The 23,583-nt window shown below is 46.7% G+C and overlaps 1 protein-coding gene across 8 annotated transcripts in view; it reads left to right on the top strand.

Moving 5' to 3' along the window:
• DNMT1 (DNA methyltransferase 1) overlaps positions 1-23,583 on the top strand; it is a 61,344-nt gene that overhangs the window by 3,297 nt on the left and 34,464 nt on the right. For 4 of the 8 annotated variants that reach the window (XM_031004158.3, XM_031004157.3, XM_055371606.2 and 1 more), the window contains exons 2-10: positions 9,779-9,815; positions 10,972-11,079; positions 11,294-11,513; positions 11,629-11,676; positions 14,122-14,197; positions 15,869-15,947; positions 17,550-17,584; positions 18,283-18,367; positions 23,085-23,119. In XM_031004158.3, the coding sequence (XP_030860018.2) occupies positions 9,779-9,815; positions 10,972-11,079; positions 11,294-11,513; positions 11,629-11,676; positions 14,122-14,197; positions 15,869-15,947; positions 17,550-17,584; positions 18,283-18,367; positions 23,085-23,119 (723 nt within the window). The remainder of the gene's footprint in view (positions 1-9,778; positions 9,816-10,971; positions 11,080-11,293; positions 11,514-11,628; positions 11,677-14,121; positions 14,198-15,868; positions 15,948-17,549; positions 17,585-18,282; positions 18,368-23,084; positions 23,120-23,583) is intronic. The other 4 variants (XM_031004156.3, XM_031004159.3, XM_055371607.2 and 1 more) reach the window with 1 other exon arrangement.

Raw genomic sequence — 23,583 nt, 5'->3', positions numbered from 1 at the left:
TGCCCAGGCTGGTCTTGAACTCCTGGACTGAAGCAATCCTCTGCGTTGGCCTCCCAAAGGGCTGAGATTACAGGTGTGAGCCACTGGGCCCGGCCATTATTCCTCAAGAGTTCTTAAAAGTGGATGCGGCAGGAGTTAACTGCCAGGAAGCAGGAATTCCTGTTAAGGTCTGCTGCTTGCCAAAGCCTTTCCCTTCAACAGGGGTTGCCAGTAGGCCACTGGCTCAGGGGCTCTGTTGGCCCTGTGCAAATATTTTGTTTGGCTGAATTGGAATACCATTAGGTGAGCCTTACAATCCACCATTGACCCTGGGTTCCACATTTCTTTACACTCAGATTGCTTCACTGTAGGCATTGGAGTTTTGGAGGACTGCTTTTGACCATGTGGTAGACATTGAAATTGTAGTTTATATGACTCACTCCACAGATTTTTTTTTTTTTTTTACATTTTGAAAATATTTCATTAAATGAAAAATAAACATGGTATCCAACAGTACTTGAAACTTAGATTTTTTTTTTTTTTTTTTTTAATTGAGGCAGGGTCTTGCTCTGTGGCCCAGGCTAGAGTGCAATGGTGTGATCTCAGCTCACTGCAGCCTCCGCTTCCCGGGTTTAAGCAATTCTCCTGTCTCAGCTTCCCAAGTAGCTGGGATTACAGGTGTGCACCACCACGCCCAGCTAATTTTTTTTTTCCCCCTCGAGGCTGAGTCTTGCTCTGTCGCCCAGGCTGGAGTGCAGTGGCCATGATCTCAGCTCACTGCAACCTCTGCCTCCCGAGTTCAAGCAATTCTCCTACTTCAGTGTCCCGAGTAGCTGGGATTACAGGCGCCCGCCACCAAGCCCAGGTAATTTTTGTATTTTTATTAGAGACTGGGTTTTGCCATATTGACCAGGCTGGTTTCAAACTCTTGATCTCAAGTGATCCACTTGTCTTAGCCTCCCAAAATGCTGGGATTACAGGTATGATGGTGTCCAGCCGGTTCATTGTTTTTATTTTATTTTATTTTATTTTATTTTTGAGACAGTCTTGTGCTGTCGCCCAGGCTGGAGTGCAGTGGCGCGAACTTGGCTCACTGCAACCTCCCCCTCCCAGGTTCAAGTGATTCTCCTGCCTTAGCCTCCTGAGTAGCTGGGATTACAGGCATGTGCCACCACGCCCGGCTAACTTTTTCTTATTTTTAGTAGAAACTGGGGTTTACCGTGTTGGCCAGGCTGGTGTTGAACTCCTGGACTCAAGTGATTCGCCTGCCTCATTCCCGCAAAGTGTTGGGATTACAGGCATGAGCCACCGTGCCTGGCCTTTTAATTCATTCTTAAGCCTGCTCTCAGACAGCTAGGCTTGCTTCTCCACAATAAGAGTGTTGAATTTTGTCGGTGTACCCCGCATGGTGCCATTATAACACTGAAATTAGTGATTATTTCAGGGTCTGTTACCAGAGCGTGTCTGCCGTATTCACTGTATCTGCAGCTTGGAGCACAGTAGACTCAAATGCTTGCATGCCAGCTCTTCCCCTGTACAGCCTGGATTAACACTGATGCTAGCAGACTCCTTTGCACAACTGATTAGCTTTCATAACTACCACAGCTTTCTTACTGCTAGTCATTCTGTGATGGGATTAAGCTAGGTCTTGAACTCCTTAATTCCAGTTCCTTGGCTACTACTGAGTACATACTGAATAAGGCAAAATTGACTTACCTCTTTTGTTTTGCTCCCCTGTGGTAGAATTCTAGGGGTACAGACTGCTGGGTTTCAAATGCCGCCCTACTTGCCAGCCGTATGGCTAAGTTATTGAACTTCTTGGTGCCTTGGTGTTTCATCTATAAAAAGGGGGTGGGGCTGCCTGCTTGACAGGGGTGTTAGGAAGACTGAGCTTATCAGTACAGATATGTTGAGAGCAGCACCTGTCCAAAGCCCTTCATCACTGGTTATTACGTGGTCCTGTGTGTACAGTGGGGATGCTGTGGGTTTGGTTCCAGACCACTGCAGTAAAGTGAATCTAGCAAGAAAGTGAGTCACACACACATTTTGGTTTTCTAGTATGTGTAAAAGTTATTAGACTAGGCCGTGTGCAGTGGCTCATGCCTGTAATCCCAGCAGTTTGGGAGGCCAAGGCAGGAGGATCGCTTGAGCCAAGGAGTTCAAGACTAGTCTGGGCAACATAGGAAGACCCCCCCCATCTCAAAAAAATAAAGCCAAAAGTGGTGGCATGCACCTGGGGTCCCAGCTACTCAGGAGGCAGAGGTGGGAGGATCACTTGAACCCATGAGGTCGAGGCTGCAGTTTGCTATGATTGTGCCACTGCACTCCAGCCTGGGTGAAGGAGTGAGACTCTGTCTCAAAAAAAAAAAAAAAATCAGCTGGGCGTGGTGGCTCACGCCTGTAATCCCAGCACTTTGGGAGGCCAAGGCGGGCAGATCACGAGGTCAGGAGATCGAGACCATCCTGGCTAACACGGTGAAACCCCGTCTCTAGTAAAAATACAAAAAAAATTAGCCAGGCATGGTGGCACGCGCCTATAGTCCCAGCTCCATGGGAGGCTGAGGCAGGAAAATTGCTTGAACTTGGGAGGCGGAGGTTGCAGTGAGCCGAGATCATGCCACTGGACTCCAGCCTGGGCAACAGAGCGAGACTCCGTCTCAAAAAAAAAAAAAAAACAAAACATCTGAGTCTTCAGCGATTCATAATCTTTTTGCAGGTGGAGGGTCTTGCCTCAAACTTGCCGGCTTAAAGGACATACATTTATTACCTTATGCAGGTCAGAAATCTGATGTGGGTCTCACCGGATGAAAATCAGGGTGTAAGCAGGCTGCATTCCTTTCTGGGGGCTCCAGGGGAGAATCTGTTTCCTATTTTGGGGTGTTGGCAGAAGGTGGTAGTTGTAAGACTCAGGTCCCGTTTTTTTCACTGGTTCTAAACTGAGGGTTGTTGCCCGCTTCTGGAGGCGGTCTCATCCCTTGGCTCATGCCCCCTTCCTCTACCTTTAAAGTCAGCATTTGCGGGTTGCATCTCTCTCTGACCCATCCTCCAATGTTGCCCGCTCTCTGCAGCTAGAAAGGTTCTGTGCTCTTAAGGGCTGAAGTGATTAGATTGGGCCCACCCCAGATAATCCAGGATAATCTCCCCATCTCAAGGGCTGTATTCTTAGTTACATCTGCAAAATCGCTTTGGCCACGTAAAGTAATATATTCACAGGTTCCAGGGATTAGGGCATGAACATTTTTCGGTGGGTCCACTCTTTTTGAGATGGAGTCTCGCTCTGTCGCCCAGGCTGGAGTGCAGTGGCATGATCTTGGCTCACTGCAACTTCTGCCTCCTGGGTTCAAATGATTCTTGTGCCTCAGCCTCTTGAGTAGCTGGGATTACAGGCGTGAGCCACCAAGCCCGGTTAATTTTTGTATTTTTAGTAGAGATGGGGTTTTGCCATGTTGCCCAGGCTGGTCTTGAACTCCTGAGCTCAGGTGATCTACCCGCTTCAGCCTCCCAAAGTGCTGGGATTACAGGCATGAGCCACTGTGCCCAGTGGGTCTACTCTTTTGCCTACTGCGGATGCCTTCTTGGGCAGCCCTGCTCCAGCTGCCATGCAGCCGGCCTGAAGAGGCTGGTTTGACAGAGACTTGTAAGTTGTCTTGCATGGTCCACTATATTTTATTTTTAGAGACAAGGTCTTGCTGTGTCACACAGGCTGGAATGCAGCGGCACAATTATAGCTCACTGGGCTCTAATGATCCTCCTGCCTCAGTCTCCTGAGTAGCTAGGACCACAGGTGCATGCTACCACACCAAGCTAATTACTATTTTTTGTTTAGGCAGGGTCTCTGCTGTGTTGCCCAGGCTGGTCTCAAATTCCTGAGCTCTATTGATCCTCCCGCCTCAGCTTCCCGAGTAGCTAGGCCTATAGGCACATGCTAGCACACCCAGCTAATTACTAATTACTATTTTTTGTAGAGACAGGGTCTCGCTGTGTCGCTCAGGCTGGTCTTGAATTCCTGGGCTCTAGTGATCCTCCCGCCTCAGCCTCCTGAGTAGCTAAGACTATTGGTGCATGCCACCACACCCAGCTAATTACTATTTTTTGTAGAGATGGGGTCTCGCTGTGTTGCCCAGGCTGGTCTCAAATTCCTGGGCTCTAGTGATCCTTCCGCCTCGGCCTCCTGAGCAGCTAGGAGTACAGGTGCATGCTATCATACCCAGCTAATTACTGTTTTCTTGTAGAGACAGGGTCTCACTGTATTGCCCAGGCTGGTCACAAATTCCTGAGCTCTAGTGATCCTCCCGCCTCTGCCTCCCTAGTAGCTAAGACTATAGGTGCATGCTATCACAGCCAGCTAATTATTCTTTCTTGTAGAGACAGGGTCTCGCTCTGTTGCCCAGGCTAGTCTCGAATTCCTGGGCTCAAGTGATCTTCCTGTCCTGGCTTCCCGAGTGTAGAGATTACAGGCATGAGCCACTGCGCCCAGCCATGGTCTGCTGTATTTCAGACGAGCATTTCTGGCGTAGAGGTGTTAGAGTAATCTAACATTTTATAATTTCTTCCTATCCAATCTATACTAGATACCTCTGCTGGGTTAGTTTTCTTAACATGGCTCTGCTGTCATTGGTTCTACTTCCCCTTGACTGCTTTGGTGGTTTGTTAACTATGGAACAAGATTGATAAGTGTGATGCTTTTGCCCTCCCTCCGACTGTCCCCAGCCACCTCTCTGGAGGTGCCTTTCCCTCCCTGTATGTGGCCAGTCTCGTGTTTGTTTCTTGTGTGTTTCCAGAGCCAGCTGCTTCTCGATGGTGCCCCTGTTTGAGCAGCTTCCTGTGCCCGGTTCACACAGAGCTGTCAACTTCTTCCTGAGGCTGTTATACCCTTTCTCTTGGGAATCCCGCAGGCGTGAGCTGTATTTGCCTTATTCCTCTGCGGTTGTTTATATATATCTTTTTTTTTTTTTTTTTTTTTTTGAGACGGAGTTCCACTCTTGTTGTCCAGGCTGGAGTGCAATGACGTGACCTTGGCTCACCGCAGCCTCCACCTCCCGGGTTCAAGCGATTCTCCTGCCTCAGCCTCCTGAGTAGCTGGGATTATAGGCATGTGCCACCATGCCTGGCTGATTCTGGATTTTTAGTAGAGACGAAGTTTCTTCATGTTGGTCAGGCTGGTCTCGAACTCCTGACCTCAGGTGATCCGCCCGCCTCGGCCTCCCAAAGTGCTGGGATTACAGGCATGAGCCACTGCGCCTGGCCAGCTGTTTGTATATATCTTATCTCCCCTCTGCGGAGGGTTCATCTCTGAGGGAAGCACTAGGAAGGAATCATAGGGTCTCAGGCTGGGCACTAAGCCGGCATTCTGAGTCCTCTGCTCCGTCCTTCACGGCTGTCTGCGACCCTCCTGGCTTCAGCAGGTGTGATCGGTGTCATCACAGTTTTACCAGGGAAGGGATGTCGCTAAAGTGACCCTCCTGCCAGCTCCTCACTGCCTGCCTGGGATCCCACCTGCCACTCTGGGGCCAGGCAGGTTAAATCCAGTTTCTACTGGATGAGACATTCTAAGGGTTTTGAAGGTTTCTCTATTCTCTTTGCCAGGCTAAATATCCCAGTTCATATGAGGGGTTGAAAGAAAGCAGACCCATTCTGCAAGGACACCTTGGTCTCCACAATCAGTTGAACCTTGTCCTTCACACCCCAGGCAACCTCGGGATCAGGAGACTGGCTGGCTTGGTCGAGGTAGAAGCCATGTCCTTCCAGTTTTCTCAGCGGCGTGACTGAGAAGTCAAGTGTAACGCTATTACCACAGCGTGTGTGCCTCTGGCTGGAAGTACCAGTTTCTGTAGCCCTCCTGACTTAAGGCTCTCCTTGGACCCCAGTTGCTACAAGGGTAGAATGACTTTTGCCTGGAAGAGGTTCCTTGTGCTCCTGGAAATCCTGATGTCAAAGCATCTTTTTTTTTTTTTTTTTTCTTTTGAGACAGGGTCCTGTTCTGTTGCCCAGGCTGAACAGGCTGGATTGCAGTGGTACCATCATAACTCACTGCAGCCTCAACCTTCCAGGCTCAAGCGATCCTCCCACCTCAGCCTCCCAAGTAGCTGGTACCACAGGTGCACACTAACCACACCCAGCTAATTTTTACATTTTTTTTGTAGAGACGGGATCTCTCAGTGTAGCCCAGGCTGGTCTCAAACTCCTGACCTCAAGTGATCCTCCTGCCTTGGCCTCCCAAAGTGCTGGGATTACAGGCATGAGCTACTGCGTCTTGCCTGGCCTTGTAGCACCTTGAGTCCAAGTGATACAGTATATATAATATACAGTCTATATTACCACTGTGTTTGTAGGGTGCTAAGTGTCTTTTCTACAGAGCAGTCTTTTTTTTTTTTTTTTTGAGACAGAGTTTTGCTCTGTTGCCCAGGCTGGAGTGCAGTGGCATGATCTTGGCTCACTGCAAGCTCCACCTCCCGGGTTCACGCCATTCTTCTGCCTCAGCCTCCTGAGTAGCTGGGACTACAGGCGCCCACCACCACGCCTGGCTAATTTTTTGTATTTTTAGTAGAGGCGGGATTTCACCGTGTTAGCCAGGATGGTCTCCATCTCCTGACCTCATGATCCGCCCACCTCAGCCTTCCAAAGTGCTGGGATTACAGGTGTGAGCCACCATGCCCGGCCCTACAGAACGGTCTTTCCTAACCACACAGCAAGTCAGGAAGTCCCTGCCTAGTGACACCTACATCTAATCACTTAGCTCATTGCCTGGAGCAGGGCCTGGCATTCAGCAGGTGCTCATATGTGAGTGGCGCTGGTGGGGAATCAGGGCCTGCATGACCCAGAGCAGCTGTTGTAAGACATGGGTCCAGCAAAGCATTCCTCATGCTGCTGCCTGCACTTACCCTCTAGGAAGGCCAGCCTGGAGGAGCCACTTCTGCCCTTCAGGCAAATGATAACTGAGCACCTGTCTGTGCGGGTGCTAGGTGGAAAGGTCCAGATATGGCAGTGGCCTGGTCCCTGCCTGGGGCACCTTCTCTCCACCAACAGACACTTACCCAGCTGGTTAGACCTGTTCTCACCCCACAGTCTGTAGTTAGCACCCAGGCTGGGAACAACAGCCTGTGTTTCTCTCCCTTTCCTTGGTACCTTCTCTTCTTGTTCCTTTATTTTTTTCTGAAGAGATAGGATCGCCCTATGTTGTCCAGGCTGGACTCGAACTCCTGCCCACAAGCCATCCTCCCACCACAGCCTCCTGAGTAGCTGGGGTTACAGGCACGCAGCACCGCAGCGCTGCACCCGGCTATTGTTCTTTTATTTTTTTCCCTGTTTGTCCCTGAAAGAGTCAAGCCACTAATTGTCAGTAATCAAATCAGACCACGATTTCCCAGGCAAACTCCTGGCAGTTCTGCATTTAGGAATGACTAGCTAGAGACATCCTGAAGAATGAGTAATTCCGGGAGGCGCCAGCCACCTCTTCTAACTTCACCTCTATCTGCCCTCTGTGTGGGTACCCCTTGCTTCCCTGGATGCTTGACTCCCCCATTTCATCCTCATTAAAATGCCACCACCCCCCACCAGGCCTTTAGGAACATCAGCTGGCTGTTCCCCACAGTGTCCTGTGGCCCTGGGCTACTCATTCTGACACTGGCCATACTGTGGCACACCTTGTTATGGGCTGTTGTCAGACCCAACTGGAGAAAGACCAGCTGTAGGTCATTTCCCTTACGGAAGGGCCCCAACTATATGACCTGCCCCCCCTTTCCTGGTATCTTTTTGAGTCAGGGTCTCACTCTGTCTCCTAGATTGGAGTGCAGTGATGCAATCACGGCTCACTGTGGCCTCGACCTCCCGGGCTCAGGTGATCTTCCTTCCTCAGCCTCCCAAGTAACTGGGACCACAAGCACATGCCACCAAACCCAGTTATTTTTATTTTATTTTATTTTATTTTATTTTATTTTATTTTATTTTATTTTATTTTATTATTTTGAGACAGAGTTTCACTCTTGTTGCCCAGGCTAGAGTGCAATGGTGTGACCGGCTCACTGCAACCTCTGCCTCCCGGGTTCAAGTGATTCTCCTGCCTCAGCCTCCCAAGTTGCTGGGATTACAGCCACCCACCACCATGCCTGGCTAATTTTTGTATTTTTAGTAGAGATGGGGTTTCGCCATGTTGGCCAGGCTGGTCTCAAACCCTTGACCTCAGGTAATCCACCCACCTGCTGCTGTGTGTTGGGATTACAGGCATCAGCCACCACGCCCAGCCACTAATTTTTGTATTTTTGTAGAGACGGAGTTTCGCCATGTTGCCCAGGCTGGTCTGAACGCCTGGGCTCAAGTGATCTGCTCGCCTTGGCCTCCCAAAGTGCTGGGATTGTAAGCGTGAGCCACCATGCCTGGTCCCTGGTACCTTTTAAAATATACAGGCTGGGCATGATGGCTCATGCCTGTAATCCCAGCACTTTGGGAGGCTGAGGCAGGTGGATCGCCTGAGGTCGGGAGTTCGAAACCAGCCTGACCAACACGGAGAAACCCTGTATCTGCTAAAAATATAAAATTAGCTGGGTGTGGTGGTGCATGCCTGTAATCCCAGCTACTCGGGAGGCTGAGCCAGGAGAATCGCTTGAACCTGGGAGTCGGAGGTTGAGCTGAGATCACACCATTGCACTCCAGCCTGGGCAACAAGAGCAAAACCCTATCTCAAAAAAAAAAAAAAAAAATATATATATATATATATATATACACATACACACATATATATACGTATATATATACACATATATATACATATATATACGTATATATATACACATATATATACATATATATACGTATATATATACACATATATATACATATATATACGTATATATACACACACATATATATACATATGTATACGTGTATATATATATATGCATGCCAGACATGGTGGCTCATGCCTGTAATCCTAGCACTTCAGGAGACTGAGGCAGGCGGATCACTTGAGGTCAGGAATTTAAGACCAGCTTGACCAACATGGTGAAACCCTGTCTCCAGTCAAAATACAAAAAATTAACGAGGCTGGTGGCGCCTGTAATCCCAGCTACTCGGGAGGCTGAGGTGAGAGAATCACTTGAACCCAGAAGGTGAGGGTTGCAGTGAGCTGAGATCGCACCACTGCACTCCAGCCTGGGCAACAGAGCAAGACTCCATGTCTGTCTGTCTGTCTATCTATCTGTATAATGTATATGTATGTATGTATATATGTGTGTGTAATATATATACACATATATACACACATATATATACACACACATACATATTCTGTTACAGAGCTGCTGTGTGTGTGTATATATACGTATATATGTGTATATATACGTGTATATATACGTATATATGTGTATATATACGTGTATATATACGTATATATATACACGTGTATATACGTGTATATATACGTGTATATATACGTGTATATATACGTGTATATATACACGTATATATACACGTATATACACGTATATATATACGTATATATATACACACACACACACAAACATATACATAATTCTGTTACAGAGCTGCTATGTAATCTCACAATCATCAGAAAAATGACCCCCAAAAGGGGAACCTTGTTCAGATCAGATGACTTCTTAGCATTAGGCATTCCAGTAGGACACTGTAGACTCTTGCGGGGAGACAAAAGCCAGCTTAGTTTTTTCTAACACTCATATGTTATACTTGTTTGTGTCCAAAACTTCTTTAGAACTGTGATATTCTTACAGGCAAATGAAGTTGCTTAACAAGTGTTTGTATTTTCTCCCCTATTTCTTCCTCCCAGGCTCAAAGATTTGGAAAGAGACAGCTTAACAGAAAAGGTAATCTCCACCTTAAAATTTTTCTTATTACCAAATCTGACTGACACACTTTGTGGCTCATAAAAAGAAATTTGTTTTCTTTAAATGGATTTTGCATTTTTTCCCATGAAGTTTCAAAGATAATTTGGATATTCTTGTTAAATGTCAGCACTAATTTGCTGCTAATAGTTGGGTGGTGGTGGTGTTTTTTTTTGTTGTTGTTTTTGTTTTTTGAGACAGAGTCTCACTCTGTCGCCCAGGCTAGAGTGCAATGGCACGATCTCGGCTCACTGTGACCTCTGCCTCCCGGATTCAAGCTGTTCTCCTGCCTCAGCCTCCCAAGTAGCTGGGACTACAGGCACGCACCACCATGCCCAGCTAATTTTTATATTATTAGTAGAGATGGGGTTTCACCATGTCGGCCAGACTGGTCTTGAACGCCTGCTCGTGATCTGCCCACCTTGGCCTCCCAAAGTGCTGGAATTACAAGTGTGAGCCACCATGCCTGGCCCAGGTTTTTTTTTTTTTTTAACCAATCTCAGTTCCTAAACAATCTACTCTGGATTGTAACTTGTCCTGGTAACACTGTTTTATTGTGTTTTTGTTATTGTTTTGAGATAGGGTCTCATTCTGTAGCCCAGGATGGAGTGCAATGGCACAATTTTGGCTCACTGCAACCTTTGCCTCCTAGGCTCAAGTGATTTTCCCACTCAGCCTCCTGAGTAGCTCTAACTACAGGCTCAAGCCACCATGCCCAGCTAATTTTTAAATATTTTTTGTAAAGATGGGATTTTGTCATGTCGCCCCAGGCTGGTCTTGAACTCTGGGGCTCAAAGCAATCCACTTGCCTTGGCCTCCCAAAGTGCTGGGATTACAGGTGTGAGCCACTGTGCCTGGCCGACACTTTACAGAAGCACAGTATTATTCTTATAAACCATGATATGTCTCCATCTCACCTCCAACTTTCCCATTTTTCACCACTTTGGAGACAGGAGTGAAGTGATCCTAATGGAAATTCCCTGAACACATTTCGTGACTGTTTAGTGTTTTGACCGAGACAGCATTGCCTGCCATTCACTCATTGTGATGTGATCAGGCAGCTCAATAATTTGTGTATTAGTCCACTAGTGAATAGCTTGGGAATGTGGGTTCTGCTAAACCTATATCCTTCCCTTAGGAATGTGTGAAGGAGAAATTGAATCTCTTGCACGAATTTCTGCAAACAGAAATAAAGAATCAGTTATGTGACTTGGAAACCAAATTACGTAAAGAAGAATTATCCGAGGTAAGTCAGTTCTCAGCATCCTAGCCTCTAGAAAAATGTCTCCTCCTAGTAACTTGTCTGTGACCAGGGAGGCAGCAAGATCCCCAGCTGTCCTCATTGCCTGATGATGATGATGATGATGATGATGATGAAGATGAAGGAAACACATGTGTTTCCTTGTTCTCTGACACTTGTTTACATTCACTGCTACTTAAATTATCCTTTCCTGCTGTAGGAGGGCTACCTGGCTAAAGTCAAATCCCTTTTAAATAAAGATTTGTCCTTGGAGAACGGTGCTCATGCTTACAACCGGGAAGTGAATGGACGTCTAGAAAACGGGAACCAAGCAAGAAGTGAAGCCCGTAGAGTGGGAATGGCAGATGCCAACAGCCCCCCCAAACCCCTTTCCAAACCTCGCACGCCCAGGAGGAGCAAGTCCGATGGAGAGGCTAAGCGTAAGAGCAGATGATTCCTTTTATTTTTAATTGTTTTTGAGATGGAGTCTCACTGTGTTGCCCAGGCTGGAGCACAGTGGTGTAACCTCGGCTCACTGTAACCTCTGCCTCCCAGGTTCAAGAGATCCTCCTGCCTCAGCCTCCCAAGTAACTGGGATTAGAGGTATGTGCCACCACACCCAGCTAATTTTTGTATTTAGTGGAGATGGGGTCTTACCATGTTGGCCAGGCTGGTCCGGAACTCCTGACCTCAAGTAATCTGCCTGCCTTGGCCTCCCAAAGTGCTGGGATTACAGGCATAAGCCACCACGCCTGGCCCTGCTTAACTCTCTTTCTTTCTTTCTTTTTTTTTTTTTTGATGACAGAGTCTTGCTCTATCGCCCAGGATAGAGTGCAATGGCGCGATCTCGGCTCACTGCAACCTCTGCCTCCCAGTTTCAAGTGATTCTCCTGCCTCAGCCTCCCAAGTAGCTAGTATCACAGGCGGGCACCACCATGCCCAGCTAATCTTTGTATTTTTAGTAGAGATGGGGTTTCACCATGTTGGCCAGACTGGTCTGGAACTCCTGACCTCAAGTGGTCCTCCCACCTTAGCTTCCCAAAGTGCTGGGATTACAGGTGTGAGCCACCGTGCCCGGCCCCACTTGGCTCATTTTCAACCTAGAAGCAGGCTTTGGTAGCATATAAGGGGGCAGTTAAACTTGGACCCCAGGTCAGTGTGTCCAGGTTCCTTTCTTTTGTACGCATCCTCACTAGTAATTACTGGACACTTCCTAACTAGCTTAGATGTGTACGTCTTTAAATTTTGTCTTAGCTGGGGGTGTGGTGGCTCATGCCTGTAATTCCTGCACTTTGGGTGGTCAAGGTGGCTGGATCACCTGAGGTCAGGAGTTCGAGACCACCCTGCCCAACATGGCAAAACCCTGTCTCTACTGAAAATACAAAAAATTTGCCAGACGTGGTGGCGGGTGTCTGTAATTCCAGCCTGGGCAACAAGAGTAAGACACTGTCTCAAAAAAAAAAAAAAAAAATTTTTTTTGTTTTCGACCAAGTTGCAGCATTAGATCCCAAAACATGACTACATGTGTGACAGGTTGCAGATGACAAGTGCTACAAATACTTACTCCTTCTAAGACCTTATATGCCTGGTTAAACATTTATTCTCAGACTCTTGCCCAGTTTTAGGCAAAGGAACTCTTCTGGAATTTTTTTTTTTTTTTTTTTTTTTGAGATGGAGTCTCGTTGTCTCCCAGGCTGAAGTGCAGTGGCGCAATCTCGGCTCACTGCAAGCTCTGCCTCCCAGGTTCATGCCATTCTCCTGCCTCAGCCTCCCAAGTAGCTGGGACTACAGGCGCACACCACCACGCCTGGATAATTTTTTGTATTTTTAGTAGGATGGGGTTTCACTGTGTTAGCCAGGATGGTCTCAATATCCCGACCTCGTGATCCGCCTGCCTCGGCCTCCCAAAGTGTTGGGATTACAGGCGTGAGCCACCATACCCAGCCTTATTTTATTTTCTTTTAATTTTTATTTTATTTTTTGAGATGGAGGCATGCGCCACCACGCCCAGTTAATTTTTGTATTTTTAGTAGAGACAGGGTTTCACCATGTTGTCCAAGGTGGTCTCGAACTCCTGACCTCAGGTGATCCACCTGCCTTGGCCTCCCAAAGTGCTGAGATTACAGGTGTAAGCCACCTCACCCGGCCCTTTATTTTATTTCTTTTTGAGATGGAGTCTCACTCTGTTGCCAGGCTGGAGTGCAGTGGCACAATCTCGGCTCACCACAACCTCCACCTCCTGAGTTCAAGTGATTCTTTTGCCTCAGCCTCCTGAGGAGCTGGGACTACAGGCACGTGCCACCATGCCCAGCTAATTTTTGTATTTTTAATAGAGACGGGGTTTCACCATGTTGGCCAGGATGGTCTCGATCTCTTGACCTTGTGATCTGCCCGTCTTGCCTCCCAAAGTGCTGGGATTACAGGCATGAGCCACTGCACCTGGCCTATTTCTTTTTTCTCTTTCTTTCTTTCTTTTTTTTTTTTTTAAGAGACAGGGTCTTGCTCTGTCGCCAAGGCTGTGTACAGTGGCGTGATCTTGGCTCACGGCAACCCCCATCTCCCGGGTTCAAGTGATTCTTGTGCCTCAGCCTCTTGAATAGCTGGGATTATAGGTGTGTCCCACCATGCCCAGCTAATTTTTTTGTATTTTTAGTAGAGATGGGGTTTTGCCATGTTGTCCAGGCTGTTCTCGAATACCTGAGCTTGGATTATTTTCCCACCTCAGCCTCTCAAAGTTTTGGGATTATAGAGCCACTGTGCCTGGCCCACTTCATCTTTTGATATTTTAACAAGAGGCTCTGTTTCCTGGCCTTCTTTAGCATTTGGCCCCTCAAATAACTGACATGATATGGCTCAACAAACTGGCAGGTGCTAACTGCCAACATTAGCAAGCTGGTTATTGACTAGAATAAAAATGCAAAGATGCTTAGTCCTTAGAACCTGGCTTCCTGCAATAGCTTAGTAATGTTGAACTGCATTATTGCTGTGGGCTTTCTATTCATAGTGGCTTTTTTTTTTTCTTTTTAATGCTTTTTCTTCTTTAAACAGCTGAACCTTCACCTAGCCCCAGGATTACAAGGAAAAGCACCAGGCAAACCACCATCACATCTCATTTTGCAAAGGGGTCAGTATATGATAAATTGGCGGCTGCCTTTTTTAGGGGCCGGCTGTTTTGGGATGGAATTGGTAGGGCGTCACGTGGCAATTCTGTCTTCCGTGTTGTATAGGTTTTCATCTTGTGGTTCTGTTCTCTAGACATTTATGAATAGCATTTCTGAAAATGTTACCTGTTTTTACTCATATAGGAAAGTTCAAATGTACACAAAATCATGAGTTTTGTATAATGAACCCTGAAATACCCATCACCTAGTGCCAACAGTTATCAAGTTACAGCCGTTGTTTCATCTGTACCCCCATATTGTGTGTCCCTGCCCCACCTGGATTACTTTGTCCATAAATAGTTTAGTATATTTCTAGACAATGAGATCTCTTTTGACAACTTTTTAAAAAATTACTCATATTTTACAATAATTGCTAACATTTAGCAGTCTTTTTTTTGAGACAGCATCTGGCTGTCACCCAGGCTGGAGTGCAGTGGCACGATCTCGGCTCACTGCAACCTCCGCCTCCCGGGTTCAAGTGATTCTCCCACCTCAGCCTCCTGAGTAGCTGGGATTACAGGCGCGTGCCACCACGCCTGGCTAATTTTTGTATTTTTAGTAGAGGTGGGGTTTCAATATGTTGGCCAGACTGGTCTCAAACTCCTGACCTCAGGTGATCTGCCCACTTCAACCCCCCAAACTGCTGGGGTTACAGGCGTGAGCCACCGTGCCCAGCCAAAACAGTCTTTTTAACAAACCAAAGTATAATACTGTTCTGATGTCTTTATAAAAATGTAAGAATTCCCTGCTATCAGATATATAGTTGGTATTTACATTTTTCCCTTTGTGGTGAACAAGCCGTGTGGCAAACAGACAGCGTTTGGTTGACTTGTTCCTTAAAGTTATAGATTCCTTCCCTCCTATTTTACTTAAAATTCCTCACAGATTTTAAATTCTTTCATCTCTTATCTTCTTGCCATTTACTTGAAGAAATTCATTTGTCCAATAGTTCCTAGATTGGGCCGATTGCATCCTTGTGGTGTTCCATAGGTCCCCTTGCCTTCTGTTCCCTATAAACTGATAGGATTACAGGACTGATCAGATTCCAGCTTTTTATTTTTTGAGACTGACTTTTTTTTTTTTTTGATACGGAGTCTTGCTCTGTAGCCCAGGCTGGAGAGCAGTGGCGCGATTTCGGCTCACTGCAACCTCCACCTCCCAGGTTCAAGCGATTCTCCTGCCTCAGCCTCCTGAGTAGCTGGGATTACAAGTGCCCGCCACAACCCCTGGCTAATGTTTGTATTTTTGGTAGAGACAGCGTTTTACCACGTTGGCCAGGCTGGTCTGAAACTCCTGAACTCAGGTGATCCTCATGCCTTGGACTCCCAAAGTGCTGAGATTATAGGCGTGAGCCACTGCACCTGGTCTGAGGCTGACTTTATGGATGGTGCTGTGTCCCTCCATCAGAAAGGTGTGTGAGGTCTCTTCTCTGACACTAGCAGCTGTTGATCGGTGTTTAGACCCGTGATTTCTTAGGACTTACAAGATGGCAAGACAACATTCTAAACCCATCATTCAGAGAAACATTAAACTTGAAGCCTCTTTCAACATCCTGGTGAATGAGGGTCCACTTCAGGCCAGCTGGAGGCCTAGGGTCTTGTTCCACTAATGGTTGGCCTCACTGTGTGTGACAGCCCTGCCAAACGGAAACCTCAGGAAGAGTCTGAAAGAGCCAAATTGGATGAGTCCATCAAGGAAGAAGACAAAGACCAGGTAGGGCCAGTGCTTTCATTTCCTGACTCTACCTTAACTTGGTGTATTTGATGATTGTGACTTCATATGTGTTCTGTCCAAGTAAATAAAAACCCTGTCTAGGGCTCTATTTAGGGCTCTCCAGAGAGACAGGACCAATAGAATGTATATGTGTGTATACAGCTATAGGTACATATATACATATGCACATGTATGTATATATATATAATTCGTTTGATTTTTTTCTTGTTTTTATGGGTACATAGTTGGAATATATATTTATGGGTAGAGACTTTATTTTGAGAAATTGGCTCACAAGATTGTGAAAGCCAGCAAATTTGAAATCTGCAGGGCAGGCTGGAGGTCCAGGGGAGAAATGATGTCATAGCTCAAGTGGCAAGGCAGTCTTACATACATACATGTTATATATGTGTGTGTGTGTGTGTATATATATGTATGTATGTATGTATTTAGACTTTTTTCTTTTTGAGACTTTTTTTTTTTTGAGACAGGGTTTTGCTCTTGTGGCACAATCTTGGTTCATTGCAACCTCAGCCTCCCGGGTTCAAGTGATTCTCCTGCCTCAGCCTCCCGAGTAGCTGGGACTACAGGCGCGTGCCACCACGCCCAGCTAATTTTTGTATTTTAGTAGGGATGGGGTTTCACCATGTTGCCCAGGCTGGTCTCGAACTCCTTGAGCTTAGGCGATCCGCCCGCCTCGGCCTCCCAAAGTGCCAGGATTATAGGTGTGAGCCACCGTGCCCAGCCAATTTGTTTTTTTTTTGTTGTTGTTGTTGTTGTTTTTAATTTTTTTTAGATGGAGTCTCACTCTTTCGCTCAGGATGGACGCTCAGGATGGAGTGCAGTGGCACGATCTCAGCTCACTGCAACCTCCGCCTCCTGGGTTCAAGTAACTCTCCATCCTCAGCTTCCTGAGTAGCTGAGACTACAAGGCATGTGCCATCATACCCAGCTAATTTTTATATTTTTAGTAGAGATGGGATTTCACTGTGTTGGCCAGGCTGGTCTTGAACTCCTGACCTCAAGTGATCCACCCGCCTCAGCCTCCCAAAGTGTTGGGATTACAGTTCTGTCTTTTTTCTTTTCTTTTCTTTGAGACAGGTCTCATTCTGTCACCAGGCTGGGGTGCAGTGGCACAGTCATGGCTCACTGCAGCCTCAACCTCCTGGGCTTAAGCAATCCTCCCACCTCACCCTCCCAAGCAGCTGGGACTACAGGCGCATGCCAATGAGCTAATTTTTGTATTTTTTGTAGAGATGAGGTTTCCCATGTTGCCCAGACTGGTCTCTAACAAATAAATTAAACAAATTCCTGACACAAGATGGAGAATCTTTGATTCTCTTACATAGTATCACCAGGCGATCTCTAGTGATGGGCAGTGTGCCTGCCTACTTCTCGGACCTGCCTTTGTTTTGGGGTTGGTGGGGATTAATACCAGAGTAAGAGTTTCTCAGATCTTCTCCCCAAAACCCAGGCCCCTTCTTTTCCCACTCTTGCTCTAACCATGTCAAATGTGTTAATATTTCAACTCACACTTTTGGTGTTGATCTTCCCTTGAAACCAGTATTCTAATCTTTTTTGTTCTTCCTTCCCTCCACACAGGATGAGAAGAGACGTAGAGTTACATCCAGAGAACGGTAAGAATAATTACTATACCTTTCTTTTTGTTCTAGGAGTTGTGTAATCTTGATCACAAAACTTTTTCAGAAAGTTTAAGGCCAGGCACGGTGACTCATGCCTGTAATCTCAGCACTTTGGGAGGCCAAGACGGGCGAATCACTTGAGGTCAGGAGTTCAAGACCAGCCTGACCAACATGGCGAAACCCCGTCTCTACTAAAAATTCAAAACTTAGCTGGGCGTGGTGGAACATGCCTTTAATCCCAGCTACTCAGGAGGCTGAGTCAGAAGGATTGCTTGAACCCAGGAGGTAGAGGCTGCAGTGATCTGAGATCATTCCACTGCACTCCAGCCTGAGTGACAGAGCAAGACTCCGTCTCAAAAAAAAAAAAAAAAAAGTTTAAAAAGAAGAACTTTATCGTGAGTTTCCATGGCAACCATATCGTTATGAAGGATCTGAATTTGGGGTCAGATCATTAGCGTTTAGATTCAAGTAGAATTCTCCTGTTTTCTTGGAAGGAATGAATCGAGGGCAGCTGGCATTCGAACCAGGTGTAAAAGTCATATCAAATACTAAATGTTAAATGAGTATGTGTCTGTCAGGGCTCCTGAGATAATGAAGATTGCTTTTAGGGGAAAGAGGAGCTTTATGAAAACTGCTTCTTTGGGGAAGCTCCTGGCACTCACACTTGGGGTCTGTGTTATTTTGCTTGACAGAGTTGCTAGACCGCTTCCTGCAGAAGAACCTGAAAGAGCAAAATCAGGAACGCGCACTGAAAAGGAAGAAGAAAGAGATGAAAAAGTAAAGCTCTATCACCTCTAAGTTTGTTAATTCTCCCTTAATCCTATATGGTCCCAATTTCCTTCCAGGACGTGGGGACAGGGGGTGGGGAACATGGAAGAACAAGATGGGTTTTGCCAGTGATCAAAATGCCTTTGACTTTGGCTAAACACCTTTCAAACTTGTTTTCTTGTGGTCTCTACATGAAAGGTGGGTTATGAGGTTGTGATTGTGAGGACCCTTGCTACTTATTTGTGATATTTTATTTTATTTTATTTATTTATTTATTTTTGAGACAGTCTCCCACTCTGTCACCCAGGCTGGAATGAGTACAGAGGTGCGATCTCGGCTTGTTGCAACCTCTGCCTCCCAGGTTCAAGTGATTCTCGTGTCCCAGCCTCCTGAGTCACTGGGACTGCCGGCGCCCGCCGCCATACTCGGCTAATTTTAGTGGAGATGGGGTTTCACTGTGTTGGCCAGGCTGATCTTGAACTCCTGACCTCGAATGATCCACCTGCCTCAGCTACCAAAGTGCTAGGATTACAGGCATGAGCCACCACACCGGCCAACCTATGCCACTTAATCAACTAGTCACAGAGCTTCAGTTTGTCACCTCGCCTTCTTGCTTCTCTGGCTGATGAGATCTTTGTGAAGATCTAATTTTCAGACGTAGGAGGTGCTAAAACTTTTTTTTTTTTTTTTTTTTGAGACGGAGTCTTGCTCTGTTGCCCAGGCTGGAATGCAGTGGTGTGATCTTGTCTCACCGCAACCTCTGCCTCCCGGGTTCTTGTGCCTCAGCCTCCTGAGTAGCTGGGATTACAGGTGCCTGCCACCACAGCCAGCTAATTTTGTATTTTTAGTAAAGATGGGGTTTCTCCATGTTGATCAGGCTGGTCTTGAACTCCCAGTCTCAGGTGATCCACCTGCCTTGGCCTCCCAAAGTGCTGGGATTATAGGCGTGAGCCACCACACCCGGCCTAAAATACTTTTCAAACTTATTTTTTTGTAGTTCTCTACATGGAAGGTGGGTTATGAGGTTGTCATAGCGAGGATCTTTGCTACTTATTTGTGGTATTTTTTTAATTTAATTTAATTTTTTTTTTTTTGAGACAGTCTCCCGCTCTGTCACCCAGGCTGGAGTGCAGAGGTGCGATCTTGGCTCATTGCAATCCCCGCCTCCCGGGTTCAAGTAATTCTCATGTCCCAGCCTCCCAAGTAGCTGGGGCTACAGGCGCCTGCCACCACACCTGGCTAATTTTTGTGTATTTATTTATTTATTTATTTATTTATTTATTTGAGACGGAGTCTCGCTCTGTCGCCCAGGCTGAAGTGCAGTGGCTCGATCTCCGCTCACTGCAAGCTCCACCTCCTGGGTTCGCACCATTCTCCTGCCTCAGCCTCCCGAGTAGCTGGGACCACAGGCGCCTGCCACCATGCCCAGCTAATTTTTTGTATTTTTAGTAGAGACGGGGTTTCACCACGTTAGCCAGGATGGTCTTGATCTCCTGACCTCATGATCCTCCCATCTCGGCCTCCCAAAGTGCTGGGATTACAGGCGTGAACCACCGCGCCTAGCCAATTTTTGTGTTTTTAGTAGAGACGGGGTTTCACCATGTTGGCCAGGCTGGTCTGAAACTCCTGATCTCGAACGGTCCACCTGCCTCAGCCATCAAAGTGCTGGGATTACAGGCACGAGCCACCACACCGGCCAACCTATGCTACTTAAATCAACTAGTCAGTTTCAGTCTGTCACCTCAACCACCTTCTCTGGCTGACGAGATCTTGGTGAAGATCTAATTTTCAGATGTAGGAGGTGCTAAAATTCTTTAGCATCATCCAGACATAAAGTTGTATTCTCCTCTCTGAAGTCAGACCAGCTCTTTCCCCAGTCCCTCATCTTCTTTGTAAAATCTAAGGTTCTATGCAATACAGATGTTGGGTCCTGTTTTTTTTCTGTTTGTTTTGTTTTTTAATAAGATGACTGAGGGCCGGGCGTGGTGGCTCATGCCTGTAATTCTAGCATTTTGGGAGGCCGAGGTGGGTGGATCGCTTGAGCTCAGGAGTTCGGGGCCAGCCTGGGCAATGTAGTGAGACCCCATCTCTGCAAAAAATACAAAAATCAGCTGGATGTGGTGGAGCTTACAACAGGCAGTGTGCCTGTAGTTCCAGCTTCTCAGGAGGCTGAGGCAGGAAGATCACTTGAGCTCAGGAGGCTGAGGATACAGTGAGCCATGATTGTCCCACTGCAATCCAGCCTGGATGACAAAGTGAGACTGGTCTTAAAAAAACAAACAAAAAAAAAAAAAAAAACAAAAACAAAAAACAAGATGACTAGAAGTTTCTTACCAACTTAGGTAGGTGACGAGTGCCTTACTTGGGAGCTTAGTAAAGGATGGCTGTCCATTGGGGAATCAACTAAAATGTACAATAATTTTTTTTGTTTTTTGAGACGGAGTTTTGTTCTAGTTGCCCAGGCTGCAGTGCAGTGGTGTGATCTCGGCTCACTGCAACCTCTGTCTCCTGCGTTCAAACAAATTCTCCTGCCTTAGCCTCCCGAGTAGCTGGGATTACAGGCTTCCGCTACCACGCCCAGCTAATTAACTTTTTGTACTTTTAATAGAGACAGGGGTTCACCATGTTGGCTAGGCTGGTCTCGAACTCCTGACCTAAGGTGATCCACCTGCCTCGGCCTCCCAAAGTGCTGGGATTACGGCGTGAGCCACCGCATCTGGCCGCTGTACAATAATTTTTGAACCATTCGGTACTTGAGGTTGGTCTTTCTTGCTTTTTTTCTTTTTTTTTTTATTGAGATGGAATTTTGCTCTTTCGCTCAGGCTGGAGTGAAGTGGCGCAATTTTAGCTCACTACAACCTCCACCCCCTGGGTTCCAGCGATTCTCCTGCCTCAGCCTCTTCAGTAGCTGGGATTATAGGCGCCCGCCACCCTGTCCGCCTAATTTTTGTATTTTTAGTAGAGACAGGGTTTTGCCGTGTTGGCCAGGCTGGTCTGGAACTCCTGACCTCAGGTGATCCACCCACCTCAGCCTCCCAAAGTCCAGGATTACAGGGGTGAAACACCACGCCCGGCCGAGGCTGGTCTTTCATTGATCACCTTTCCTACCCTGATCCTAGTTAAATTAGACAGCAGTTGCAGTCAGTGCATACCTCAAATTTGTTTCAGAACAAGCAGTCCTAACGGGCTAGTTCAACCACCACCTTCCAAAGAAGGAACCTGGGGCAAGATCGAAATCCCTCACCTGTAAGCATACTCTCAGGATTTCTTCTTGTAGTAGGAAGATTTGCAAAGCGTTTTTTTTTTATTTTTATTTGAGACGGAGTCTCACTCTGTCGCCCAGGCTGGAGTGCAGTGGTGCGATCTCCGCTCACTTCAAGCTCCGCTTCCCAGGTTCACGCCATTCTCCTGCCTCAGCCTCCCGAGTAGCTGTGACTACAGGCACCTGCCACCACGCCAGGCTAATTTTTTTTTGTATTTTTAGTAGAGACGGGGTTATTTATTTATTTACTTATTTATTTTTTGAGACGGAATCTCGCTCTTGTCGCCCAGGCTGGAGTGCAGTGGCGCGATCTCGGTTCACTCGGAACACCACCTCCCGAGTTCACGCCATTCTCCTGCCTCCGCCTCCCGAGTAGCTGGGACTGCAGGCGCCCGCCAACACGCCCGGCTAATTTTTTTTTTTTTTTTTTTTTTTTTTTTTTTGTATTTTTAGTAGAGACAGGGTTTCACTGTGTTGGCCAGGATGGTCTCGATCTCCTGACCTCGTGATCCGCCCATCTCGGCCTCCCAAAGTGCTGGGATTACAGTAGTGAGCCACCGTGCCCAGCTGCAAAGTGTTTCTTAATATTCCTGACCTTTGCAATCTCTTCACAGACTACCACGTGTGGAGTTTCTGAGGGTTGGATTTGACTTGCCTGATTCTCTGGCAAGATGTGTCTGGTTCTTTAAATGCAGCCTCAGGCTGGGCATGGTGGCTCACGCCTGTAATGCCAGCACTTTGGGAGACCAAGGCAGATGGATCACTTGAATTCAAGACCAGTCTGGCCAACGTGATGAAACCCCGTCTCTACTAAAAATACAAAAATTAGCTGGTCATGGTGGTGTGTGCCTGTAAACCCAGCTACTTGGGAGGCTGAAGCAGGAGAATTGTTTGAACCTGGGAGTTGGAGGTTACAGTGAGCCAAGAGTACACCACTGCACTCCAGCCTGGGTAACAGAGTGAGACTCCGTCTCATAAATAAATAAATGAATAAATGCAGTCTCAGAGGATGTGTTGTTGTGTCTCAGTTGGAGCTACTTTTCAGATTGGGCCATCCTATTTCATTCCTTTAATATCGGAAGTAGAGATTTATAATAAAGTTACTTTCTGTGAGGCTATCAACACTTATTGATGACAAGTAGTAGAGGAATTTTGAAGTAAAAATACTTAAACTGCAGTGTTGTAGTATCTCCTTTCTAAGAGTTTCATTTCCTGTCTACTTACCCCACTGAAGAAGAAAAGAAAATTGCTGTCTTGAACACCTGGCACAAGTGATCCTCCCACCTCAGCCTTCCAAAGTTCTGAGATTACAGGCGTGAGCTACTGTGCCCACTGGTAGACAGTCTTTACTCCCACCACTGGACTCTAGAATCAGTTCAGGTGTTTTATTTCCGTAGGACACTTTAATAGAAAGATCCAAACCAAATGGAAAAAATTAACTTGTCTTTTTTCCCTGCAACTTAGGAAGAAAAGAGACTCCGAAGTCAAACCAAAGAACTGTAAGTGCAGCGAACCTGCCTTTGTGCTTTGCTGTGAAACTGAATTGCTAACATAAGTATCTTGGTAAAATAACGGGTTGGTGTGGAACAGTGGGCACTAATCATATGTCTCTTATGTGGGCAAGTTCTGCTTGTGAAAGGTGAGACCACCCTGAAGTGAAGGCTGAAGTAGACTTTTTGAACTTTAATTTAATTTAATTTAATTTTGAGACGGAGTCTTGCTGTGTCACCCAGGCTGGAGTACAGTGGTGCAATCCCGGCTCACTGCAACCCCCACCTCCCGGGCTCAAGCAATTCTCCTGTCTCAGCCTCCTGAGTAGCTGGGAGTATGGGCCTGTACCACCATGCCCAACTAGTTTTTGTATTTTTAGTAGAGACAGGGTTTCACCATATTGGTCAGGCTGGTCTTGAACTCCTGACCTCACGTGACCCACCTGCCTCAGCCTCCCAAAGTGCTGGGATTA

Source organism: Gorilla gorilla, chromosome 20 (genome assembly GCF_029281585.2).
Source record: "Gorilla gorilla gorilla isolate KB3781 chromosome 20, NHGRI_mGorGor1-v2.1_pri, whole genome shotgun sequence".
NCBI classification, from domain to species: domain Eukaryota; kingdom Metazoa; phylum Chordata; class Mammalia; order Primates; family Hominidae; genus Gorilla; species Gorilla gorilla.
This window is presented reverse-complemented; position numbering and strand designations above follow the sequence as displayed.